This window comes from Bison bison, unplaced genomic scaffold (genome assembly GCF_000754665.1).
Source record: "Bison bison bison isolate TAMUID 2011002044 unplaced genomic scaffold, Bison_UMD1.0 scf7180017864262, whole genome shotgun sequence".
Taxonomy (NCBI): domain Eukaryota; kingdom Metazoa; phylum Chordata; class Mammalia; order Artiodactyla; family Bovidae; genus Bison; species Bison bison.
In genome coordinates, this window is record NW_011494834.1 from 1,913,462 (window position 1) to 1,940,314 (window position 26,853).

Consider the following 26,853-nt stretch of genomic DNA (forward strand, 5'->3'; position numbering starts at 1 on the left):
AGCACTGTGCCTGCAGGCAACTGGGGATTAATGGTGAGTCCAAAAAGACATAGGCAGAACACAGAGGAATTTTAGGACTGTGAAACTATTATGTACAATTTACAATGGTAGATACATTTTGTCAGAAGACTTAGAATGTAGACATCAACAGTGACTCCTCATTTGTTTTATTTTTATTGAAGTATAGTTGACTTATAATGTTGTGTTAATTACTACTGTACAGCAAAGTGATTCAGTTATATACATTCTTTTTTATGTTCTTTTCCCTTATGGTTTATCATAGGATATTGACTATGGTTCACTGTGCTATACAGTAAGACATTCTTATTTATCCATTCTATGTTTAAAAGCTTATATTTTCTAACCCTACCTCCCACTGTATTCATTCCCCAACCCCCTTCCCTTTGGCAACCACCAATCTGATCTCTGTTTTTGATTCTGATTTTGTTTTGTAAATAGGTTAATTTGTGTCATATTTTAGATTACATATATAAGTTATATCATATGGTATTTGTCCTCTTTCTGCCTTACTTCACTTAGTATGATAATCTCCAGGTCCTCCATGTTGCTGCAAAGAGTGAATGCTAATTTAAACACTGGATTTTGACTGGTAATGATGTGTCACTGTAGGCTCATCGACTGGAGCAAATGTCGTTCTCTGAGGGGGATGTTGATCATGGAGGAGTTAAGGTTCAGTGTGTGAAGACAGTGGGTACATGAGAACCCTTTTTTCTGCTTAATTTTTCTGTGGATTCAAAAAGTTTCTTAATTGGAAAAAAATAGTAGCCAACAAAGTTATTGAATGAAAAACCACACAAATGTACAATTGTGGTTCAGTCAAGCTGCATATTGCTAGAGTTCTACAGTGTGGGCTAGGACTCAGTGGAGGGAGGCTGGTCAGAGAAAGCGTCAGTAAGGAAGGCAGAGGACTGGTACGTGCAAATGTGGAGAGGTGAGTGGAGAACGTGTGAACCTGAAAAAAACTCCACTTAGGCCAACGTGAAGTCTGAGGGTGCATGTGGCTCCATTTGATCCTAGAGGCAAAGGACGGAGCCTAATCTTAGCACTGGCTGGATTAAACAGTTTGGAGCAATGCCAACACATTGAAGGATCTTAAGCAGGGGTGAGAGTGACATGTACATGTATCGAATTTTTGTTTTGAAAAGATACATGCAGCAGTCAAACATTTTTTGCTTTGTTTTTTTCAGCATATAAATTAGGTCACTCGTTTGTCCAAAACTCTCCATATTGCACTTAGAGTAACTTGCAGACTGCTCACCACAGCTTACCCAACAAGATCGCTGTGTACTTCTCCAACTTCATCTTATATCTCACATCACTGTGTTCACCACCTTCCAGCAAAACAGCCTCAAACATTGAGTCACATTCTTGATTTATAGCCTTTGAACTTCTAGTGTCTTTTACCCAGAAGCTCTTTTTACATTTCTTTCTCCAAATGGCCATCTCCTTTTCATCCAAGTTTTAGCTAAACTGCAAAGCTTCCCTTTGTCACTTCCTTAAAGAAACTTTCCCTCCCTTAGTCACTTTATTTGATATTACTCTGAGTTTTATTATGATTATTATTATCACTTATAATTATCACTAAATGAAAGGAAAAGGAAAGTGAAGTCGCTCAGTCATGTCTGACTCTTTGTGACCCATGGACCATAGCCTACCAGATTCCTCCATCCATGGGATTTTCCAGGCAAGACTACTGGAGTGGGTGGCCTTTCCTTTCTCCAGGAGATCTTCCCAACCCAGGGATTGAACCCAGGTCTCCTGCATTGTAGGCAGATGCTTTATCATTTGAGCCACCAGGGATGCCTATATGAATCACTATATGAAACTATTATTTATCTGTTTAATTGCTTGCTTCACATTGGCATTGAGGAGCACTGTATGATTTATCTTGGTGAATAAATGATTGTAATATGAAGACAGTTTAGAAAGGGGCTGAAGTAGAAACAGGAGAGCAGTTAGGAGGTGATGCTTGAGTCTGGTAAGAAATGAGGATGGCCTGGATTAGCATGATAGCTATGGACATGGGGACGGATATGCAGTAGAGAGATCTTTAGAAGATAAAGCCAGCAGACTTTGGTGACAGGCTAGTTATAGGTGTGACAAGAAACTCTGTGGGCATTCTCTACTTTAAGGTAGGGATATTTTTTCAGTTACTTTGTTTTTGGATTGCTGTTTACTTTGGATTTTTATTGTTACTATTGTCACTGATTTTGCTCCATCTATTCTATCTTCTTGGCAGATATCTATTTGGTTCATAGACCAAACTTCTTTTGTTCTTTACATCTGCCTTCTTCTCTCTTACCTTATAGTAAAATTTCCTTATTCATGTACTTTGCATTCTGGGTTTACTTCTCAAGCTTGTACTCCAAAGCATTGGTCTAAATAATTAGTGATATCAAATTTGCTTGATTGTTCCTAATGAATATTTTATTTTAATTACTTTGATTTTATTGAATTCTCTTTAATAACCAGCATTGTTCTTTTAACATATTGATAGAAGAAATATTTTATTTTCTCTCATTGATATCTAGAAACTATGTTTAAAAGTTATCTTCTTATTTATAAGAAAATCTCTTATGGGAAAGGAATTAATACTGAGCCTTATCATTTGTTTTCTTATTCCAAAGATTTTTCTCCTATCATTTCCTTCCTTTTTGAAAAGTGTTTCTTTTGTTTAATCATTCTAGGATTTAAACTGTTTTTAATGGTGTTCTACATTTGCATGGGGATATATCCATCTCTAGACTGTGTATCCAAGCCCAGTGGCTGATGCTGTGAGATAGAGGCCAAACTTTGTGCTAGTACAAGCCTCCGCTCATATTCTCCACACAACACAAAAGAATTTTCAGAAGCTTGAGATGAGAGACAAAGCTTCATGTTCATGACTACAGTTTTTTCATTGAAGAAAAAGATAAAGGAGAAGGAGGCCAGAGGCTATTTTGTTGCTTGCTTGAATCTAGAAAATGGAATTTTGAAGATGGGTCATTGCACGAAGATGAAAGGAAAGAAAACCTTAGAAAATCCTACTAAAATTCTTGTTTCATACTCCTCATTATGATTGCAAAGAAGGCTCTCTCTTTTCTCATGGTTTCATGGTTACTTTAAGGGAGATTAAGAAAAGGTGATTTTACGTGTTTCCATTCAATTCACAGCCATTCCTAAATTCAAAAATTGTGACTAAACTGACAGTTAGAAGGCAGACACTTCATTACTACCCTGCTTTCTCTACTGATTCTTCACCTTCAGATACACTTTAAACACTATACTATTTTCCCAAATAATGCTTAAGTTCCTTTTATGTTCCTCTTACGTAACACCTAAGTTCAGCCATGTATTTCTATTGAGTTTCAGAAATTCCCTGATAGCACAGTTGGTAAAGAATCTGCCTGCAATGTAGAAGACCACAGTTCAATTCCTGGGTCGGGAAGATCCCCTGGAAGAAGAAATGGCAAGCCACTCCAGTATTCTTGCCTGGAGAATCCCATGGACAGAGGAGCCTAGGATCCATGGGGTCACAAGAGTCAGACACCATTGAGTGACTAAGCATGCACGCCAGTATTCTTGGGCTTCCCTGTGGCTCATCTGGTAAAGGATCCACCTGCAATGCGGGAGACCTGGGTTCCATCCCTGGGTTGGGGAGATCCCTTGAAGAAGGGAAAGGCTACTCACTCTAGTATTCTGGCCTGGACAATTCCTGGGACTGTATAGTCCATGGGGTTGCAAAGAGTTGGACATGACTGAACGGCTTTCACTTTATGCAACACCTAAGTTCATCCAAGTGTTTCTATTGAGTTTCAGAAATTCTATATATAGGGAGCACATTTCCCATGGATAATGAATTTGTTTCGGTCAGAAGAGTCTCTGCTTGCCTCTATTTAGTTGATCTCCAGTTTCCTAATCTCCTGAGTTTAGCACTAGGTATAGTTATTAAATTGGCTATTCACAATCAATACTTTGAAATACACTGGCAGTCAGCATTATTAGATTGCATGCACAATTAGCCGCTTTGTGCCCAGAGGTAATTTTACTATAAAGGATACAATTTAATGAATCAAATAAGATAAATAAACAATGTGTAGTTAAGATTTTTAATATTTATGAGACAGTTCAACAGTGATTAGAGGCTCTGCGGTGAGGAAGTATGAAATGCAGCAGGAACATAAGGATGGATATAATTTACTGAATAAATTGCATTTATTTTTTCTATAAACTGTCACCGCTATCTAAAAATTACACTTAAAAACTGGTTTCAGATATAATTGAATTTGTTCTTAATATGTGTAGTTCAGTGTAAGTCTTTTACAAATGTTAGTTCCCTTCCCTTCTTCATTTTATTTACTCAAGTGTTCTAAAATACAATATATTAAACAGAAAATATTATGGGAGTATTATTTATTTTTATAATCAAGGTCTTTAAATGTTTTGTCTGATGAGGGGTAAACATAAGAGTCCCTAAATACATACTAGTTAAATGAAAAAAGAAAAGTTACAGTATGAAAGTTAATATAGGTAGAACTGTATTAATTTTTTTTAAAAAAGTATTGTGTACTCAAGTATATTATATAGTTAACCACATATAAGGTGCTAGAAATGTAGTTTTGGAAATGTATAGTTTTAAATGCATATATTAGAAAAGGCAAAAAGCCAAAAAATCAATGATAAAACCATCTTATGGAGTTTGAAAAACAGTACATTTTAAGCCCAAATAAACTAGAAAGAAGGGTATAATAGAGATGGCAGCAGTACTTAATGAATTGAGAAACAAAATATAGGAATAGAGCCAAAGTTAATTCTTTGAAAAGGCCAAAGAATTTGTAAATCTCCTTTGATCAAGAGTCATCAAAATAGAGAGAGAAGGAGAGGACATCAGCATGCAAGAATTGAAATTATTGAAAGAAAATAATACCACTGATCTCAGAGATATTAAAAAGACAATGCTAGAAAGTGGAAATGCTTTGTAAAGTGGAAATGCAAATCCTGCCCTAGGTGAGAATTTTAAAAGTCTTGGCAAGTATCCAAAAGCAGACAGAATCTGAAGGAGAGTTTACTCTTGACAAGTTACAACTATGACAGGTAAGTTTGTGAATGTTTTGTTTGAGAACATGAGCATGATGCCAGGAGTTAACTAGCTGGAGTAGCAAATGGTAGAGTTTAGTGCAAGAAAAAGCAGTTGGAAACATAAGGAGGCAATTTAAAAAGTAAGAGAATGACAGAAATCCAAGTATAAACTTTTCATATTTTTGGCGAAATGATAAACAAATTTTGCCTGGGGATAAATACTGTGGCATTTGATAAAAATGTAAGCAGTGACCAAGAGCAATCTACTCTTAAAAAAGTTGCAATGGGTGGGATTTTTGAGCTTGCTGAATTTTAACTGAGTGTATTCTCTAATCTGCCTGACTTCAGGATACAGAAAAATGACAGTTCTTTAAAGCTTGTGTTTAGAGACTCATTGGGGCTTTCCTGATAGCTCAGTTGGTAAAGAATCTGCCAGAAATGCAGGAGACCTGGGTTCGATCCTGGGTTGGGAAGATCCCCTGGAGAGGGAAAGGCTACTCGAGTATTTTGGCCTGGAGAATCCTATGGACATACAGTCCATGGGGTCACAAAGAGTCAGACATGACTGGGCAACTTTCACTTACTTAGAAACTTATTATGAAATATTTTGGATGAAAATGATATGATGACAGAGATTTTCTTCAAAATAGTACTACGATTGCTTGTTTTGTTGTTCAGTCACTAAGTCATGTCTGATTCTTTTGCAACCCCTTGAACTGTAGCTTGCCAGTCTCCTCTGTCCATGGGATTTTCCAGAGAAAAATACTGGAGTGGGTTGCCATTTCCTTCTTCAGGGGATCTTCCCAACTCAGGGATTGAAGCCCTGTGTCCTGCATTGGCAGGTGAATTCTTTACTTCTGAGCCACCAGGGAAGCCCTAGGATTGACTGAAAGTGAAAATGATAGTTGCTCAGTCGTGTCCAACTCTTTGCGACCCCAAAGATTGTAGCCCACCCGGTTCCTCTGTCCATGGAATTCTCCAGGCAAGAATACTGGAGTGGATTGCCATTTCCTTCTCCAGGGGATCTTCCTGACTCAGGGATGGAAACTTGGTTTCCTACATTGGCAGGCAGATTCTTTACCTGCTGTTTATATATGGTTTCACGTGGCTCCCCTGGTGGCTCAGACAATAAAGAATCTGCCTGCAATTCAGGAGACCTGGGTTCAATCCCTGGGTGAGGGAGATTCCCTGGAGAAGGAAATGGCAACCTACTCCAGTATTCTTGCCTGGAGAATTCCATGGACATAGAAGCCTGTTGGGCTACAGTCCATGGAACTGCAAAGAGTCTTTACAACTAACACACACAGGCACACATATATAAAACAGATTATTCATTATTAAGCCCAATTATTCATTAATTCATAATTATTGAAGACAAGTGTTGAGTAGAAATTCAGTATACTCTTTTGTATATTTCACATGTGTAAATATTTCACAGCACAAAGTTAAATAAAAATATGATAAAATCAATGATTATGGTTATATTACAATGAAAAGATTAAATAGGAATAAAGCAAAAAAAGATCTGCAAGGTCAGTGTAGACAAAGATCAAAGAAGGCCTAAAAAATGAAAGCTATATAATGATCATTAGATTTGATATTGCAAGTGGATAATCCTACCAAAACTGTTTTATATACTCAGTCTATTCATAACATACCCAAACTGTAAACAAACGTCCATCAATGGAAGAATGATAAATAAATTGTGGAATACTCACAAATGAACTTTTAAGAGAAAGCCTGTAATAATATAAATGAATCTTACCAATGTACTGTTGAGGGGAAAACACAAAATATAAAAACTCCCTAGGGTTCCCAGAACTAGCAAAATCAATCAGAAGTAAGATGTTTTTTGGGATTTTTGGAGATTAAGAATAGTGACTATAGGAGACACAAAATGAGTCTCCAGTTTTTACTAACATTTGTTTCATGACCTGGAATGTGCTTACACAGGTATGTTCAATTTGTGGTAATTCATTCAGCTGTGCATTTATGATTTGTGCATTTTTTCTGTATATAGATTAAAAAAATATCTTCCCCTTTGAAAATAGAGTCTTGGCCATTTTGTAACTAACAATTAGTCAATTAGTAATTGGCATTTTTATAATGCTAGTATGTCTTTGGCAAAGCTTCCTTTGTGTGTTCATGTTAAAACACTTTATGATATTTCTCTATTTCTTAGTATAGTAAGCAAGCCCATGTATGTATGTATCTCTTCAATACCCACTGAATTAAGACCTCTATGCCACACGTATGTTGTCAAGTATTTAAGTTATAAACCTAGCTCTCAAAAGGAAAAGTTTGCTGTAATTTGGTAATTCTCATATGGGTCATTCTAAGAGAATCTCAAAGAATCTGTTCCCAGTATTGGTAAAATTAAATGGATGGATATCCACATTTGTTATTTTATTTTTTGCATGAATGTGCATTATATGATAGAGAGTAAGACTGTGGATGGTCACATGATGAGCTCGGGATGGCTGGATTTAGGACTGAGGAAAACACCCTGTTTTGAGGTTGCACCAATTCACATCTGTGTCAAGGAGTGAAAAAATAAGAAATGCTTTTGATTTTGATAAGAGATATAATTCATACCCTTGGGTTCTTTATGTGGATAAGACAATATATTTGGGCATATATTTTAATATTATTTAAATAAAATGATTTATAAAAGTTTAAGAATGGAAAATTTGAAAAGTGATTTGGGTAAGAGAATTTTCTCCATCAATAAATGTATCTAGAAGCAAATGAAAAACAAACAGTATAAACTGAGTTATTCATTATTTTCTAAACTCTGCTGCTGCTGCTGCTGCTAAGTCACTTCGGTCATGTCTGACTCTGTGTGACTCCATAGACGGCAGCCCACCAGGCTCCTCGGTCCTTGGGATTCTCTAGGCAAGAATACTGGAGTGGGTTGCCATGTCCTTCTCCAATGCATGCTTGCATGCTATGTCGAGAAAACAGGATAGCTTTTCAATAGGACAAGAGACAGAATAAGTTAAGTAACTGAAATGTTGCTTCTTCAGTTTCCTTCGATCTGCTGATTTTTGGAAAACATAAATAGTTTTAGTTAGCCTCCCAGTCTCTGAAAATAACCCAAGAAAGAAATCTAATGATAGAAACATGAAAGCTATTTGATTTTTTTCAGAGTTCACAGAGTTTCAGAAAAGGAAGGGTAGAAATAGTTTCTTCTCACTGTTTAGTTTTTTTTTTTCTTATTATCATATAGTAATGACAAAAAGCTAAAGAGAATCTGCAAAAATAGCTGCTACACACCACCTTTGGAAAATAAAACACGTCTTTGTTTTTACTTTTTGGTAACTGGTTTCATTTTGGCTTCTTTTCCTCTTTAATTTATGTCTGAAATTCCATTTTCCACACACATACACACATACCCTTGCAACCTCTGCTATACCAATTAAATGCAATCTGCCTAGTAAGAATTATTGTCAGACAACAGTGAGGACCATTTTTTTTTTTCCGGTCTCCTGCTCTGATGATTAGAGTCAGAACATAAAATAAAATACAAGAACAATCTCATCCCTTTTCGCCTTAAGAAATCTCCACTACAACTTATTTTAAAGATCAAAACACAATTGGCGTCTTTTCAGTGCAATCAATAAGTGGAAATAGCTTTAGTGACACGTCTAAAATGAACTTCTAAGTTACATATCCTCTGGAAGATCTGAAATAAATACATGCAAGTCTTGAACATAGCCCAGGAAAAGGAGTCGCTAGGGGTGTCTTTTAGTGAGAATTATAAAATGGGACAAGCTGTTTTACCTTTCATTCTTCTTAATAGTAAGGATGAAAAACTTTGAAATCAGAACCAGGACACCGTGTACTTTTCTCCTTGCTATAAAAATACATTGTTGCTTATTGCTGAAATGAACCCAGCCATTAAAATACATAGTTAATAAAAATCTTTCAAAAAGGCCACAATGAATATGAATACCGTTAACTTCATAGTCATGGGGAATTATGTTTCACAGGCAAATTATATAATACATAAAATATTTCTAAAATTCCTTTTTCAGTTTATTCAGTAAAATTTTTATTAATAATTTATTGTTTTATTTAGGAAAATTGAGGACATTCAGGGACAGAGGCATATGTTCATGCAAACAGAAACATGCTCATGAAGGGCATTGGCATGGGTTTATTTTCAGGAATGTTTCTCCAGAATATCAGGATGCTAAGGAGTCCCAGGGTTATTATGGAGATAAGAATTATCTTGTTCCAATGTTCTTCCTCTCTGCCTTTTGTTTACTTTGTTGTTTTTCAGTTGCTAAGTTGTGTCTCACTTTGCGACCCCATGGACTGCAGCATGCCAGGCTGCCCTGTCCTTCACTGTCTCCCAGAGTTTGCTCAAATTTATGCCCATTGAGTTGGTGACACTATATAATCATCTCATCTCCTATCACCCCATCCTCCTTTTGCCTCAGTCTTTTCCAGCATCATGATCTTTTCCAGTGAGTCAGCTTTTCGCATCAGGTAGCCCACGTATTGGAACCTTAGCTTCAGCAACAGCTCTTTCAATGAACATTTAGGGTTTACTTCCTTTAGGATTGACTGGTTTGATCTCCTTGCTGTCCAAGGGACTCTCAAGTATCTTCTCCAGCACAATTCAAAAGCTTCAATTTGTTTACTTATATTTTCCATAAACATCCCACAATATTAAACTGTGATCTTTTTAAGAGTAAGAACTAGATTTGAATGATTTTTGCATTTCTACTGCCTAGCCCAATGCCTTATACTAAATAAACTTATTTTAAAATTAAATTTTAAATTTAAAAATAAACACTTATTAAGTGTTTACTTGATTAGTGAAGAAATAACAATAGATAATCATTCAGTATTCCATTAGCACTTAATTTCCTTTGTCATTTCTCTCAATTTGGGAAAATCAGAGGAAAAAATGGGCTTCCCTGGTGGCTCAGACAGTAAAGAATTTGCCTGTAATGTGGAAGACCTGGGTTTGATCCCTGGGTCAGGAAGATCCCCTGGAGAAGTCAATGGCTATCTACCCAAGCATTGTTGCCTAGAGAATTCCATGGACAGAGGAGCCTGGTGGGCTATATAGTCCGTGGGGTCAAAAAGAGTCAGACAGGACTGAGCGACTGACTCTTTCCTTTTTTTTTCTTGGCTATACTGGCATCTGTTCTGATTTTGGATGCACATAAAATACTGATTTTCTCAGAAAAGCTTGAGAGGTTCTGCTCTAGGATTCAGGAATTACTGTTCACAGGACACTTAATGCTGGTGGGTTCATAAATTCCAAACTGAATATAATAATTTACCTGCATGGGCCAGTGACAGGGATGGCAATCCAGATGGGATAGTCATGGTAATTCAAAAATCAAAATCATTCCATAAATATAGCTCACTTCTGATTTTCAATCATGCTGCATGTCAGAGCTAGAAATTTCACATATCTCAATGTCAACGATTTCTGCGTTTAGTCTCTGTAGCCATGAAATTTCAAGCTACTTCCATGTAAGTAATCAAACTTCTCAAATGGGTGGTTTTAAGATAATGTCAACAAAACAGTTCAAATATTTGTAAAATATAATTAGATGGATTGGTATCTGTATTTGTGATTTCATACTCTTTCCCTCAGATGGCAATTTTTGTCAGGTAATACTAGATTTATAGAAGGCAGTTTTAAAAGCTAGGTAAAAAGACCACCTATTAGAACTTGTAACAGAGTTCTAATCTAGCCTAATTGTGACATTCAGAAATTCCATGGGTGGACCCACTTATAAATTAAAAGGGATGACATTACTAAAATTTCCTGAAGCCCTTTACTGCAAAGTCATTTTATTTTCTGTCTAGCTAGGGGCTGTCATCATTCTGACCCTGTCTTTATGCATTGTTATTTCTACTATATCAATTGTTTTGACCATTCTGTTAGAGCAATTAATCATTTTAATAACAAAAATTAATCAGTTTGATTTGAATTACTTGGTTAATGTATTTGCAAGTGTTAGTTGCTGATGACTATAGTTTAAGTCAAAATGCTTGATTCATTACTTCCTAAATTAAGATGTAATGGAGGCTTCCTTATAAAAGACAACAATGCCAACTGTAGGTAGGAAATTGACAGATGGTGTCAGGGAAACCCTCCCACTGAGATCCTTACTCCTGCCCTATAGGTCTGGCTTCATCAGGAAAAAGAATGTCAAAACCGTTTCATTAAACAAAAGGAGCTGCCAGGACTTACCAAACAACAACAATAAAATCCCAAAAAAACAAAAATGAAGGAAAGTGAAATAAGAGTTTCCCTTGCTAGACTGTGAGCTTCCTAAAGGCAGGGACCTTGTCTATTCTACTTATTGCTTTACCCCACGCACTGCACCAAAACAAAGCAGGTATTCAATAACTATCACATGGATAAATAAATGAATGAGTAAGAAATGATAACTGAGATCCAGACAAAACACACAGAAATTCAGACCAGGGACAAACACGATTCGGATCTGTCTGACAATCTGGGTCACAATCAGAGTCAGGCTGTGAGTCAACCCAGGAGCACTGAGTGAGAACAGGGGAAGGAGAGCATAGTGAGGAGCACTCAGCAGGGGAGATCAAGTGATGCTATAAGGGCTTTAAGGACTTTATTGCCTTTGATGACTATTGCTCCATCTTCCTTCTAAATGACCTTGCTTGGGGGTAGCCTCCCAAGATTAATAGAAGAGAAAACACAAACATTTCAGAGCCAAGTAAACTACATACAGGTACATCCCATGGATGGAGGAGCCTGGTAGGCTGCAGTCCATGGGGTCTCTAAGAGTCGGACACGACTGAGTGACTTCACTTTTCACTTTCATGCATTGGAGAAGGAAATGGCAGCCCACTCCAGTGTTCTTGCCTGGAGAATCCCAGGGACGGGGGAGCCTGGTGGGCTGCTGTCTATGGGGTTGCACAGAGTCGGACACGACTGAAGTGACTTAGCATAGCATAGCATAGTGCTTGATCTTAAGGGTATTTTATATCTGAAAAAAAGAGTCCGCCCCCCCCCCCCAACCATTGCCTGTTGTACGTAACTAAATTGGTAACATAAGGGATATTGATCATTCATTTAATTGTGAAATTTTTCAGAAGATCACCAGTGACCTCTAAACAATTAGACACTTTTTTGCTTTGATCTCACTTGATTTCTTAGCAAGTTTAAACACAACTGACCATTTGCTTCTTTTTGATTAGCTCTTTTACTTTCTTTGATCCCTCACACACCTGATTTTCCCCCCATCAAGCTGATCTCTCCTTGTTATTCTCCTTGATGATTCTTTTCCTTCAGCTAAACCTCTATATGCTGAGTGCACCAGGTCACAGGCAATCTCTCCCTTCATATCTCTTCTTGTTTTCTCTTCTTTCCCCTTTCTGGAAATTTGTCCATTCATGTAGTAGAAAGGTTTTATATACCAGCCCTGTGATTGCCCCCTTGTGTCTTCAGCTCTGATCTCCTAATTAGACTGTAAACTCACTTAGCCTATTGTTTATTTGACTTATTCTCTTAGATATCCACTAGGCATCGCAAATTTGATTTTTAGCTGAAACACACTTCTTTATTTCCCACTTTCAAATCTCTTCTTTGTCCAGGTTTTCCCTATTAAAAATGTATTGTTATTGTTATTACTTAATAAATGGCACCACTATGCATCCATTTGACCAAGCCCGATATGAGAATCATCATTTTCCTTCCCTCCATGTCTGATCAATCAGGAAATTCTGCCAGCCCTGCCTCTAAAATAAGTCTACTTTCCTCCTGCTTCACTCTTACGACCTTAGTCTAAGTTATCATAAATTCTTGCATGGATTATTGCAATAACCTCCTGATTCGACTCCTGACCTTTCTCCTCTTGCCCTTTTATTCTTCATGGAACAGCAGCCAGAGTAATATCTTAAAAAATGTAAATCAGACATTGTCAGTCTCCTCCTAAAATTGCCCTGATGGCTTTTCATTGTATTTGAAATAAAATACAAACTCTTCTCATGATCTATTTATCCCTTTATAATCTGTTTCTGCTCACCTAATTCTGACTGCTTTAAATTCTACTTGTACCACTGTTCATCAAGGTCTAGTTACTCCTTCTCCTTCTGTTCCTTAAAGGAACTTTGCATTTCTGCGTGTATTGCTAGCTATATATACTGTTACCTACATATATTATTTTACTTACTTACTTGTATTCATTAGGATGAAGTATTCATAACAGCAAAACCTTTTCTCTCTTACTCACACATTCAATTCAGGAAAAACAAGAGAGCTGGCCCGAAACACCGTCTCCACTATTTTCAAAATGGCACACCGTTAGTGCTTTTAAAGTAACTGCTTTAAACATTGCAGGTAAAACTGCAATGTGAGCTAGAAAAATTACCCAGAGGACTGACAGTTTAAAACTAGTCTCATTACTTTGGTGACAAAGGCATGTACTTGCTTCACTGTCACTATGCTTGGATTTACACTATTGGTAAATATAACAATATTGTGATTGGGATGCAATACAGGAGGGGGACAGCGAGGCGATGAAACATTAAGTTTTAGGGGTTAGTAAGTTTTATAAATATTTAGTTGAGGATATATTATTTATTTATTTATTTTTAAATTTTATTTTATTTAACTTTACAATATTGTATTGGTTTTTTAAAAAGACGAGGAGTCAATGACAACAGTAAGCTCTGAAGTGGTAAGGTGAAGAACAGAGGTAGGGGGTTTTTTTTAAAGGGAGGGAGAGGGCAGAAAAAGAGAGGGTGGGAGAGTAATGCTGGTAAGTTTCACTTATATCATATTTTAAAAATCTACATGCATCTATGCAATTATGAGATAGTATATATTTATAAACAATCTTTGCTGCCTATATTTTGTTTAAAATAACAGTGTCATATTTGGCCATTGAATTATATAAGGTTTTCAATTATTGTCTTTTATTTGGCCGCAGTGGATCTTAGTTGTGGCACACAGGATCTTTTGCTGCATCATGTGAATCTTTAGTTGCAGAGCATACACCTCTCGTTGTGGCCTGGGGGCTCAGTAATCACCACGCAAGGGCCCGGTTGCTCTGAAGCATGTGGGAACTCAGTTCCCTGACCAGAGAGTGAACCCATGTACCCCACACTGAAAGGTGGATTTTTAACCACCATGGTGGTCCTGAAGGTTTTAATTATTTTCTGATCATAAAAGCATACATTTGATACTCCCGATAACAAGATATTGATTCTTTTTGGTGACAAGATACCATCTTTTTAAAACTTCAATTTATAATGTACTATAAAATAGTATAACTGCTATTGTGCCCATGGATTCTGTGTTGTTTCTACATATAAAACTAGTTGTCAGAATTTGCCTTGATTTATTATAATTAAGAATTCAGTCATGTGATGATTGCTTCAGAATTTGATTAATCCCTATTCACTTATATCTTTAAGGATATTCCATTTTTGCTTGTAAGTTGTCATTTTGAATAATATAGATTTAGCAAAAACTTTGTGCTCTGACACTCTTGAGTGTAGTTCCGGAGTGATCTTGACCTTATTCTTTAGTCAAACCTTGATCATTGTCATCACTGTGGTCAGTAGGATCTCTGCGTTGCTATATCCATTGGACAGTCTCAGGCCTCACTATTCTGAATTTCTTAACAGCTTTTGTTAGACTCAGTAGAATATACCATCTTAAAATTATTTTCTTGGCTTTTGAACTTCTTCGTGTCTCCTGTAGTTTCTTTGGCCATATCCTCTTTCTTTCTTCTGTTCCAAATGGTGAGGGACTCTAGGGCTCAATTCTCAGACATCTTTATCAATACTCAATGATCTCGGCTAGCACATGTATAAAAACCCTTAATATACTGATGAATCCTCAGAGTGATAGCTCTATCTCTAAACTTTCTCTTAAAACAAGACTTAATTGATAACTTTTTTTGAAATAAAAATGTGTATAAAATTTAACAAATCAAACCTGGAATCTTTAATATCTATTTTTTCTCTAAAATATGCTCTTCTCCATGACTTCCTTATGTGTGTGAGTGATTTGTCATTCACCCAGTTTCTTGGGTCAAATAGCTCTGGAATTACCTTTGACTTCTCTTTCATAGTCCACATCCAATTCATAATCAAATCTTGTCACACTTCCACTCAAAATATATCTTAAAAGGTCATGTTTCATCGATTCCATTGCTACTGTTCTAGTTAAGAGCAAAGTCATCGTCCACTAGGTCAGAAGGACTGCTTTTCCACTGATTTCCTGAGGACCTCTCTAGAGTCTATTCTTTACCCTCTAGAGCAAGAGACCCTTTTAAAATATGAGTCAGATCCTGGCTTGACTTTCTTTGTTCATAATCCTTTCATGGTTTTTCCTTATACTGAAGATAAAATCTAAAGTCCCTGTGGTTCCCAAGACTGATTCCACCCAACCTGTTCTTGTCCTGGCCATTTTTCTTCATCACACTACCACTCTCCCTGTTGTTTACTGCTATCTCACCAATACTACTCCTGTTCTGTTCTTTGAACAAGGTCAGGATGCTTTTAAGTAAGAGTCTTTGAGTTCGCTATTCTCTCTGCCCCCCACCCCCTATCTCTCATATGATCATGTCAAATGTCACAACCTGGGAACTGTGATTCTTCAAACCTCTATTGTCAACAGAGTCGATGCTACCTTCTTGAGCAGTTCTTTTTGCAGAGTATACATCAGCAACTGAAATTATACCACATATTTATTTGTTAGCTTCTTTATTGTTGGCATTCCCTACTACAACATAAGCATCATGAAAATGGGGACTTCAAATTGCTCATTGTTTTATCCCTAGCATCTAGCTGAGTGTCTGTTACTTGGTATGCCTCCAATAAATATTTGTTGAATGAATGGTGATTTATATTTAGAAAGAGAAGGATTGTGCACAAATCTAGATCTTATGTGATTTCTGGAGAAGCTGTTATTACAGGTGAATCATGGTGGGAATATGAAAAAGCTGAAAGTGAAAATCACTCAGTCGTGTCTGACTCTTTGCAACCCCATGGATGCATGGAGTCCATGGAATTCTTCAGGCCAGAATACTGGAGTGGGTAGCCTTTCCCTTCTCCAGGGGATCTTCCCAACCCAGGGATCAAACCCAGGTCTCCCACATTGCAGGCAGATTCTTTGCCAGCTGAGCCACAAGGGAAGCCCAAGAATATCTGAGTGGGTAGCCTACCCCTCCTCCAGCATATCTTTCCAACCCAGAAATTGAACCAGGGTCCCCTGCGGATTCTTAACCAACTGAGCTGTCAGGGAAGCACTGATAATAGCTGTTATTACAGGTGAATCATGGTGGGAATATGAATGTCACACTATTTGCACAGACAGGGGAAAAAAGTTGAAGATCTGGCTGTGTGAGAGGAACACCACTTTGAGATGTAGAAGCCTGAATCCTCAGTGTTCTGTACAACAGAATACACTCTGACTTTCTATAAGTATGTGCACCAGATGTTCTGATTCAATGTTCTAGTTGGACCTATGCTTGTGTAGTTGTTTTAGATTAGGTTCCATAGAAGCAGTCCTGGAGACAGGGATTTGATCATTGTGATTTATTGAGAAGGCTTGCAGGTAAATATCTATAAGGAAGGGGGGAGAAGAGGATGGGGAAAGAGAGGGAACTGAGCAAGAATGGGGTCCCAGATAATCTAGCCTTGGTCTGATGTGCATGACAAAGGCTCCGGATAATAATGTGCACCATTAAGTTGTTTCCTCCTTGAATCAAGGGAGGAGTTTCAATCAGTGTAATTGACCTAGGGTTGCCCGATTATGAGGAAGGTATCTTTTCAGGTAATAACGATGGAGGACAATTCTCAATATACAGCCAACGTTCTCAGCAGTTGGGGGATGTCGCCCTGGCCCAGTGAAGGGGAGCTGGGCATGCCACTCCCATGTCTCCTACAGAGGGACAAGAAGGGGTTGACCGTGAAGCGTATTCACTCATTCAACAAATACTTATTGCATTCACAGCCCTTAGATTCACTGGTAAACAGACATGGTCCCTGCAGCACAGATAGTGAGAAAAAGAGATTTTAATAAAACAAACATGTGATCCTGGTATGATACATATTGAATTATTGCCAAATAATGAATTGAAGCAAAATTATAGAAATGAATCCATGATACTTATAAGTAATGTTTTTCTATAAATGTCCTTTGCTGTAACTCTTAGGAAGATTGTATAAACTCCCAATCACAGTAATCTTTATCGAAAGCAAGTCGTATATTAATCAAATAACTCTTAGGCATTATTTGAAAACACAAATAGATTAAAGAAAGGTGATTTTTAGCCTGGAAACTATGTTGGTATACAAGTCTTATATTACATCATTGTTCAAAAATCAAGATGATTTTCTGTAAGTGGGAGTTTAAACAGAAGAAAAGTAAACATTAAAAGTTTAAAGACAGTTACGATCTTGGATTGGATGTTACTTCTTTGTATTTTATAAGTTACCCCTCTAATCCTATGCCTCACTGGCAAAGGCAACAATAAGAGCAGGATGAAAGCGTGGGATCTAGTTTTTGTGGCATACTCCAGTTCATAAACTGCCCGCAGACCTTGAGTCCATGTGGAGGCTAAAATTTTACTGAAGTCAATGAATTGCTATAAAATGTTCACCGTTATAAGGCTGGCATAACTATGTTTAAAAACAACACAATTTAAGGGCAAAAAGCCATTTGAGTAAACAGGTACAGGTTACCAAGTTTCAAGCAAATTGGAGAAGTTAGCATAGGAGGTAAGATGTGCCATGAACAGTATAGTAGGAAACCTTGTTTCATACATTAAATTATGAGACAGAAATACACAAGAATATTTTTAACTGGAATTGGATACTGGTAAATAGCAGCTGGTAGGTCCTGGTTTTCATGTTAAGGTCTATCTATTTTCATTTTTTAAAAACCTTTGCCTGGTGCTGTGGAAACTACTATCCTGAAAAATAAGGCAGCTAATGAGCAGCATAATATCAGTAAAATAGTATATTTCTTATTTTCCATAGAGCAAAATTTCAAAGGAATGTAATCTTGTTAAAGTGTCACCAAACCATCTCTTCAGGAGAAAACAATGGCAACAGAAATAATAAGGCTTATTTTCAAGAATTCTGTTCATACCTCAAATCCCTGTGGTCTTCCTAGACTCTCTTTAATATGTTTCCATGCAACAAGAATCTCTGACACAGATACACTTGTAGCCTTGACATCTGTGGGAGCAGCAGTGGGTTCTGTATGAAGGAAAATGGAAATAATAAACCACGGGGGTAACAAGTTACGCCTACCAAAGCATTGCCCCTGAATATGACAGGTGTTACTTTCTTTTCCCTGATTTTTTAAATGAAGGGCTCTGGTGATTATGAAAAACACAACAGGATAAAAAGATGATCTTTTTGGATTTCTCCGAGGTCAAGTCTCATCAGTACCTTACCAATGACAAATAAATCTAGCAAGACAAGCGAAGAAGATCTTTATCCTTGGATTAACTAGGATGTTTCAGAAGAAGTTAAATTATCTGACTTAAATTGTCTGCCAGACTAGCATAATGATCAAAAGAAGGGACTAGGAGTCAGGCTTGGCTTTTTTGCTTGCTAAGGTTGTTTTTTGCCTTCTGGAAAATTATTTACCTTCAGGCAAGTTACTTTACTTCTTCCTGAGCTCTAGTCCCATCATCTGTCATCAGGCATATTGAGAATACTTAGCTAGTAGGTTTGTAAGGTTAGTTTTAACTGGAATAATACATATAAACTATTTAGCATAGTTCTTGGCACTTAAAACATCTATTCAGAAAATATCGCCTATTTTACCTTTTACCTTGTGAAGGTACAAACAGGATCTAAGTTTCATTTGATTTCTTTTGTTGTTGTTCCGACCACACAGCCACATTTCCATGATTGTGTAAAGAATGTGTTATGAATCATGATATTTAAAAGGCATGCATTGACTTTTAAGACTGGTATGGGCTGAAAAGGAAAGTCCCTGGAGGTCTCGGTGCTGTTGCTCAAAACCACCTTTTCATTCGTGTCTGTGCTCAGTGGCCTTTTGCACTGTTTTAGTTTTTGCTTTTTTTTTTTTTTTTTTCAAATACATCGTGTCTGACTGGCATCCATCAAGAGGTGCACTTTATTTGAGGTTGTACTGTATGTGAGGAACAATATATTTTCAGCTTTGACATTGCTGAATCATAAATACTATGTCACAAACACACGTTAAATGAAATGGCAGAATAAAGGCCATACGTTAGTTCAACCAATATGTACACAGTCGACGTCAAAAAACTCCTACCCCGTGAAAATTGTAGAGACTTTGATTCTAACCCCATATCACTGCCAAAATTTCAGATGAAGCTTATCATTGCTAAGACTTCAGATGAATCTATTTAGATTCAATCAACCAGATGGCAAAGGCAGAGTTCTAGATAATATTTTTATGTTTTAGACATATAAAGGGAATTATAGCCATTTGCTGAGAATATTTCACTTTCTGATGGAAGGTGGCCACATGCCTAACTGGAGAGTCTTCATATATTATTAATTGAAAAAATAAAAGTAAAGAAATCTGCCCTTGTTACTATAAAAGAAGTCCACAAAAGACTTTTTCAAAGTTTGTACTAAGCAATGGTTTTTTTTTTTTGGTAAAGCTTTCATTAAAATTACATATTATATTTGCATTAACCCAAAGTACTTTGATAAATTCACATTAATCTTTACACAGAAGTTGACATCAGTTTCTGCCATGGTATAATTTGCAATTTCTCATTCTGTCCTTTAAATGTCTTTTATTTTATTTTGCTCAGTGGTTTCCCACATCCCACTTTCCAACCTTCTGTTACTTGTGCATCTACCATTAACAACAACAACAACAAAAAACTATGGGAAAAGCTTCTAATTTTATTATATTCTAGAATTCTTATCAGCAGACTTGCAACAATTTTTTTCATTGGTATTTAATAGGAGCTAAAATTCTTGATTTTGCAAGTAAATGAAAGGAAATGCTCATGTTCTTAAGTGTGTATAACCTGATCTCCTGGATTTAGGATATGATTTATTTCAAAGAAATCCACTCTTTAAATATCATTTGTTATTTAGAAGGAGTTTTGCTTATCATTTCAGTGAATGCACTGCAGAGATTTGTGTGCCAAATGCCTTTTTCAACTTTTTTTTTTTTAATTGAGGTAATTATATCTTTGCCAAAGAGGATTGCAGGGGGGATAAATAATTTCAGAAGCACAAAATATGTGGTTGGATTTCTATCTCTATCTCTAGAGAAAGAAGGAGAAGGAAATGGCAACCCACTCCAGTGTTCTTGCCTGGAGAATCCCAGGGACAGGGGAGCCTGTTGGGCTGCCGTCTATGGGGTCACACAGAGTCGGACACGACTGAAGCGACTTAGTAGCAGCAGCAGAGAAATAAATTTCTCTCTCACCTTTCTGTAGCACTATACAAGTTTAAGTACTTTTTAAAATAGAATGATGGAAGTTTTAAAAAAGTAAGAAATAAAGAAAAATAGAAAATTATTTCCCAAACTAGCACCCTAGCTTCTGTTTAAAAGCTCTAAGGTTTTTAAATCAATGTCAGACATTAAAAGGCATTCCACAGTTGCACTCAAAGAGGCTAAATATTGTGAAATATTAGAAAGTCACTTGGATCAATGGTCACATCTAATTAAATGAGGGTCAATGAAACAAGAATTGAACAGTACATTTTTGTTTCACTTTCTAGATATAAATAATATCAAACATTGGGGCTTCCCTGATAGCTCTTGTAATGCAGGAGACCCTGGTTTGATTCCTGGGTTTGGAAGATCCACTGGAGAAGGGATAGGCCAACCATTCCAGTATTGTTGGGCTTCCCTTGTGGCTCAACTGGTAAAGAATCCCCCTGCAATGTGGGAGACCTGGGTTCGATTCCCCTGGAGGAGGGAAAGGCTACCCACTCCAGTATTCTGGCCAGTATCAAACATAACCATGCTGACCTGCATTGAAAATTTAAGCATGTAAAAACGTGACCTCATTCAATTTACTTCCAAAAGTTTCAATTTGCACCATTTATTAGTTAGTGAACATTTTCATATGTATCAAAAAGTTTGTCTGCAGACAAGGTGAATGGATAAAGAAGTTGTGGTACATATATACAATGGAATATTACTAAGCCATAAAAAAGGATGAATTTGAGTCAGTTCAGTTGAGGTGGATGAAGCTAGAGCCTGTTGTACAGAGTGAAGTATGTCAGAAAGAGAAAAACAAATATCATATATTACCACATATATGTGGAATCTAGAAAAATGGTACTGACTAACCTATTTGCAGGGCAGGAATAGAGACACAGATGTAGAGAATGAACTTGTGAACACAGCAGGGACAGGAGAAGGTGGGACTGAAAAAGATACGTATTACCATCTATCAGATAGTTAGTTGGGAAGTTGCTATATAACACAGGGGGCTCAGATTGGTACTCTGTGACAATCTATAGGGGTAAGAGGAGGGGGTGGGAGGGAGGCTTAAAAGCAGGGGATGTGTGTATACATGTAGCTTATGCATGCTATATGGCAGAAATCAGCACAACACTATAAAACAATTATTCTCCAATTAAACTAAAAACTTAAAAAGTAGCTGACTAGATCATAGGATGTTTGCTTTGGATTGAAACTAGATGTCCTATTTGGGCATCCCATCATATTTGAATGATGGAAAATCACAACCAGGAAGAATTTTAGAAAGTTCTTTGGATCTATGCTCATATATGGATGACCAAAGGGTCTTCAGCCATATTTTGTTTGCCCAAGTAATGTATTAAATTGATTAATTCCAACAGTTCATTGAAAATAAGAATTTGTGGCTTATTTTGGGAAAAGTGGGTGATACCAAGTTTGACTCCTTGGGTATTGGTAGATGAGAGCTATCAACTGGTCCCATGGGTTAGGGCATATTCTTTTTAGTTTGCCAGATTCTCCACCACTCACTATGGTCTAACTTCTGGGACTACTTCACTTGTTTATATTTCTTACATGATCTCTTTAGGTTTTGAGTTATGAATCTATGTTTTAAACTCATGCTCTCATTTTGCAAACGAAAAAAGTGGCATGGAACCTGGCTGATTTATCTAAACTCTGCTTCTAGATCTGAAAGAGTTCCAAGTGGAACTCAGATCTCAAGTGCTCTTTCTTTTGCTGTTTTTCCATTGCACCAGGGAGGCAGCTGGCTCATTCTCTATCTCTTAGGGTAATTTTGGGGGGCAGAAGAGATTTTTACAGGGAGAATATATAATTCACTCTCTTGCTGCACAGCTGTTTCCAAGTAAGTGACAGATGAATGGATGGAATAAGACTAAAACAAACAAAAAATAACAAACAAAATAGATGAGGAGGGGGGAATAACCAAAGATAATACTAATAACTGCCACTGATTGAAGATTTGATATATGCCAAGCCTTATTTAAAATTCTTTATATGTATCAATTAATCCTCCCAACACACTTATTATCAGGACCACCACTTTTCAGATGAGGAAATCCAGGAGCAGGAGGTTGAGCAACTTGCCAAAAGTTGCACAGCTGCTGGAAGGTAGAGCGAGGAATTGAGCAAGGCAGTCAGCCGGGCTCTGGCCATCACAATGTTTCGCTTCTGTGCACACATCTCTGCCTACACTCTGGGTGCTTTTTCCTCACGTATTTTATTCTCTTTGCCCTCCACACTTAACTCATCAAGAATACTGATATTGGAATCCTCACGTGGCCTCTCTCGGTCTTGCCAGAACCTGAGCCCCTGTGCTTGTGCTCTGTTGCTTCAGGCGTGTTGGACTGTTCGCAACCCCGTGGACTGTAGCCTACCCGGCCCCCCTGTCTATGAGAGTCTCCAGGCCAGAATATTGGATGGGCAGCCACTTCAAGATCCCAACCCAGGGATCAAACCAAGGTCTCCCATGTCTCCTGAATTGGCAGGCAGATTCTTTACCACTGAGTCATCTGGGAATCCCACCTGAACCCCCATCATCTCCTATTTAAGCCTGCTACAGACTTACTTTCAACTCCTTTTATTCCTATTTCCTGGAATTTTTTAAAAAATAATTTTGCATCACAGCTACACTGGTCCTCATAGATCTTATATTCAGGCATCTCTGAAACTCTCCTGATCTGTAAATGCCAGGATGTTTGTTGCCACTCTTACTTCTGTCTGTTATACTTGGAAAATTTGATGAAACTTCAGGGACTTATTTCTGAGATTATACTGGCATTATGTCTAAAAATTCAAAGATTTTTAAAGATTTTTTTTCACTTATGATGATACTAATTAGACCATGGCTGGCTCCTTCACTCCAGTCTTGGGATATAAAGTGGACAGGCTGACTAAAGATCCATCTAGTCAAAGCTATGGTTTTTCCAGTGGTCATGTATGAATGTGACAGTTGGACTGACTATAAAGAAAGCTGAGTGCCAAAGAATTGATGCTTTTGAAATGTGGTGTTGGAGAAGACTCTTGAGAGTCCCTTGGACTACAAGGAGATCCAACCACCCCATCCTAAAGGAAATCAGTCCTGAATATTCATTAGAAGGACTGATGCTGAAGCTGAAGCTCCAATATTTTGGCTACCTTATGTGAAGAGCTGACTCATTGGAAAAGACCCTGATGCTGGGAAAGATGAATCACCAACTTGATGGACATGAGTTTGAGTAAGCTCCAGGAGTTGGTGATAGACAGGAAAGCCTGGTGTGCTGCAGTCTATGGGGTAGCAAAGAGTTGGACACGACTGAGAGAATGAACTGAACTAAACTGAATTATATTAAAAATATTGTACAGCATTATCATGTTCATGAATTTAGATGATACATTTGTGTTAAGTGGCCTAGCAGCTTGAGTTCTCCAAGTAATATGGGGGGATGGGCTTGTAATATTGATTATATATTTGACTTCCCATGAGGGGTGGGCAACACCATTAATCAAAGGACAGTTTAATAAACTCCTTGGGAGAAGGGCTATGGCCTCATTATAAATTGAGTGAAGACAGGTGTAGTTGAACTTTTATAGGCACTAATCCAAATGGATCATCTGGCAAAGTCAGGAAATTATTCCTTGTATTTTACAACTAATATGCCAATTTATTAATTTTCAAGTTCACATAAATCCCACTGAGCTCAGTTTCAGCTCAGGACTGATCTGCAGAATAACACCCCATGAAAGTCAGGTTTTAATTTCAGCTGTGGTAGCTCAATTTGCAAGAGGATAATTGCATATCATTTTCTGCAAGCTAGAAGAAGCTTCTGACTTTAATAAAAAGTAAAAGCCACACATTTTTTCCATATAAGGAAAAAGACACCCCCCCAAAAAAAACTAGAAAAGGCTAACACACATTATGTATAAATAAACTTTTCAACTTACAATTAATCTATATTAAAGTTCCCTCTAATTTTCTATCAGATGTATTGAATTCTCAGTTTCTTTCCAAAGCTATAGTAACAAGAAATAAGTGGAAAACAGATATAACTTTAATTAAAAGGCATTTCTAGAAATGCAGAAATTAAGGCTGATTTGATTTCTCATGTTGGAAAAAAATTGCTTTTTATCATTTGTACTATGCACTTTCAAATCAGTTATTTTGGAACTTTGCTATTCTTTAAGAAAAATAGGATTGTTTCCAATATAAGAGTATTGCATGGAGTGGCACCGTACATTTTTGGCAGCAGGGACCCATTTTATGGAAGACAGTTTTTTCAAAGACAGGGTCGGGGATGGTTTCAGGATGATTCAAGTGCCTTATGTCTATTGTGCACTTTATTTCTTTTATTACTATTACATCAACTCCATCTCAAATCATCAGGTATTAGATTCTGGAGGTAGGGGATCCCTGGATTATACCATACCCTGAGACCTAAAGTCAAATCAGGGTTGGAATGCACATAACTTTTGCTTGGTTCAAAGGATATAGATAGTTGATACATGTCCACAACGCATGGAAGTCCTAGCAGGCAAACCTCTTTCCTCTGGCTTTGTATCGGATTCTGCTTGTCACTGAAAGAGTCATTCAGGGTTACTTTCATTGTGTAAACCTTGAAAGAGTTCAGCATCTCAAGGGTGTTAACAGGAAAACAACACCAACAAACATCTGGAGGTTTTCTGACAGTGAAAATGTTAGTTGCTCAGTAGCATCCAACTCTTTGTGACTCCATGGACTTTAGCCCACCAGGCTCCTCTGTCCATGGAATTCTCCAGGCAAGAACACTGGAGTGTGTTGCCATTCCCTTCTCCAGGGGATCCCCCCTACCCAGGGGTCAAACCCAGATCTCCTGCATTGCAGGTGGACTGTTTACCTTCTGAGCCACCAGGGAAGCCCAGTAATTTCTGACGGTACTTTAGGGCAATAGTCAATCTTCGAGTGGTGAGAGTCATTTCCTAAGTGATTTACTAAGTATCTGTGTCTATAAAGGATGATTCCTTCTATAACAGATCACATACAGTGTTTTGTCTTCAGGAATGTATGCCTCACTCACATTCCTATAGGTTTCTTGAGAGGAAAGGAAAAAGATGAAGCACATGGCAAATGCACACAAGCACTTATGGAAGTGTGTTCTGGCTGTGAATGCCATCCTCTGTCCATGTGCCAGGGGAACTAGGTTGAGAGCTAATACTGTCAGGTGTGCCTTGAAATCCTTGAGTTCCATGCTTCCCTCCATCAAAATGAAATCTGGTGGCTGCACTTGATAAGGCCTGGTGTCAGCTCTGAAAAGGCAATACCTTCTTCCTGGTACCCTAGCTGAGTAGCTGCGTCATGAACAAAGGGAAGAAACTACGCCCATAAAAGGGGATAGAAAACTAGTCCCCCTGCTCTTGTTCTCCACTTTATTTAAGAATAAAGAGGGCTTGTGAGGTGATAAACAGGTGGACTAGGTTAATGGAAGAACAAAGAAACAGAATTTGTTTTATGGAGAAATGCAGTCTCAATCAGATATTTGGGCTTTGGACAAGAGTATGATGACAAGGGCTCACTGTGAATCTCTGTGAACGTCCACAGGCTTGGACAAGAGGAATCTGCTCTGGCATGAGTACTATATTCTACTTTTACTAGTTTATTACAGCCCTTGACTCTTTTAAAAATTGTCCAATCTTGAAAATGTGCACTCCTTTTTCAATAGTTTGCCAAGTGACTAAAAAGGATGTTGATTTCTCTGTTTGTGTGTGTGTGCTCAATCGTATCTGACTCTTTGTTACCATATGGACTATAGCCAGCCAGGATCCTCTGTCCCTGGGATTCTCCAGGCCAGAAAAAATGGAGTGGGCTGCCATTTCCTACTTCAGGGGATCTTACAGACCACAGATCAAACCCATGTCTCTTGCTTTTCCTGCTCTGGCAGGCAGATACTTTACCACTGTGCCGGCTGGGAAGCCCCAAATCACCCATTAGACTTTGCTGGGTCTTGGTTGCAACACGTGGGATCTAGCTGCCTGATGAGGGATTGAACCCTGGACCCCTGCATTGGGAACTTGGAGCCTTAGCCACTGGATCACCAGGGAAGTCCCTTCCCTGATTTTATTCTAGAACAAAAATGGATCTATTATGACTGCCTATTCTGGGATAACTAAAATGTAAAATAATTTTTCGGAAAATAGAATAACAGAATTTCAGCCTTAGATTTGTAATGGCTCCCAGTGATAATATAGATTTCTACTTTTAAAGTGGAAGAAGGCAAGGCTCAGAGAGGTGAAAAAAACTGCCAAAGGCTTTCAAGTTAGTGTGAGCTTCCATCTGAAGCTCTGCCCACTCCAGGCAAACACTCTCTTCCTTCCATTAT

General features: G+C 37.6%; 1 protein-coding gene across 1 annotated transcript in view; it reads right to left on the reverse strand.

Moving 5' to 3' along the window:
- Window positions 1-26,853, reverse strand: part of CNTN5 (contactin 5) — a 671,487-nt gene that overhangs the window by 39,611 nt on the left and 605,023 nt on the right. Inside the window, exon 18 of the mRNA XM_010848232.1 lies at window positions 18,194-18,303. Within this exon, the coding sequence (XP_010846534.1) occupies window positions 18,194-18,303 (110 nt within the window). The remainder of the gene's footprint in view (window positions 1-18,193; window positions 18,304-26,853) is intronic.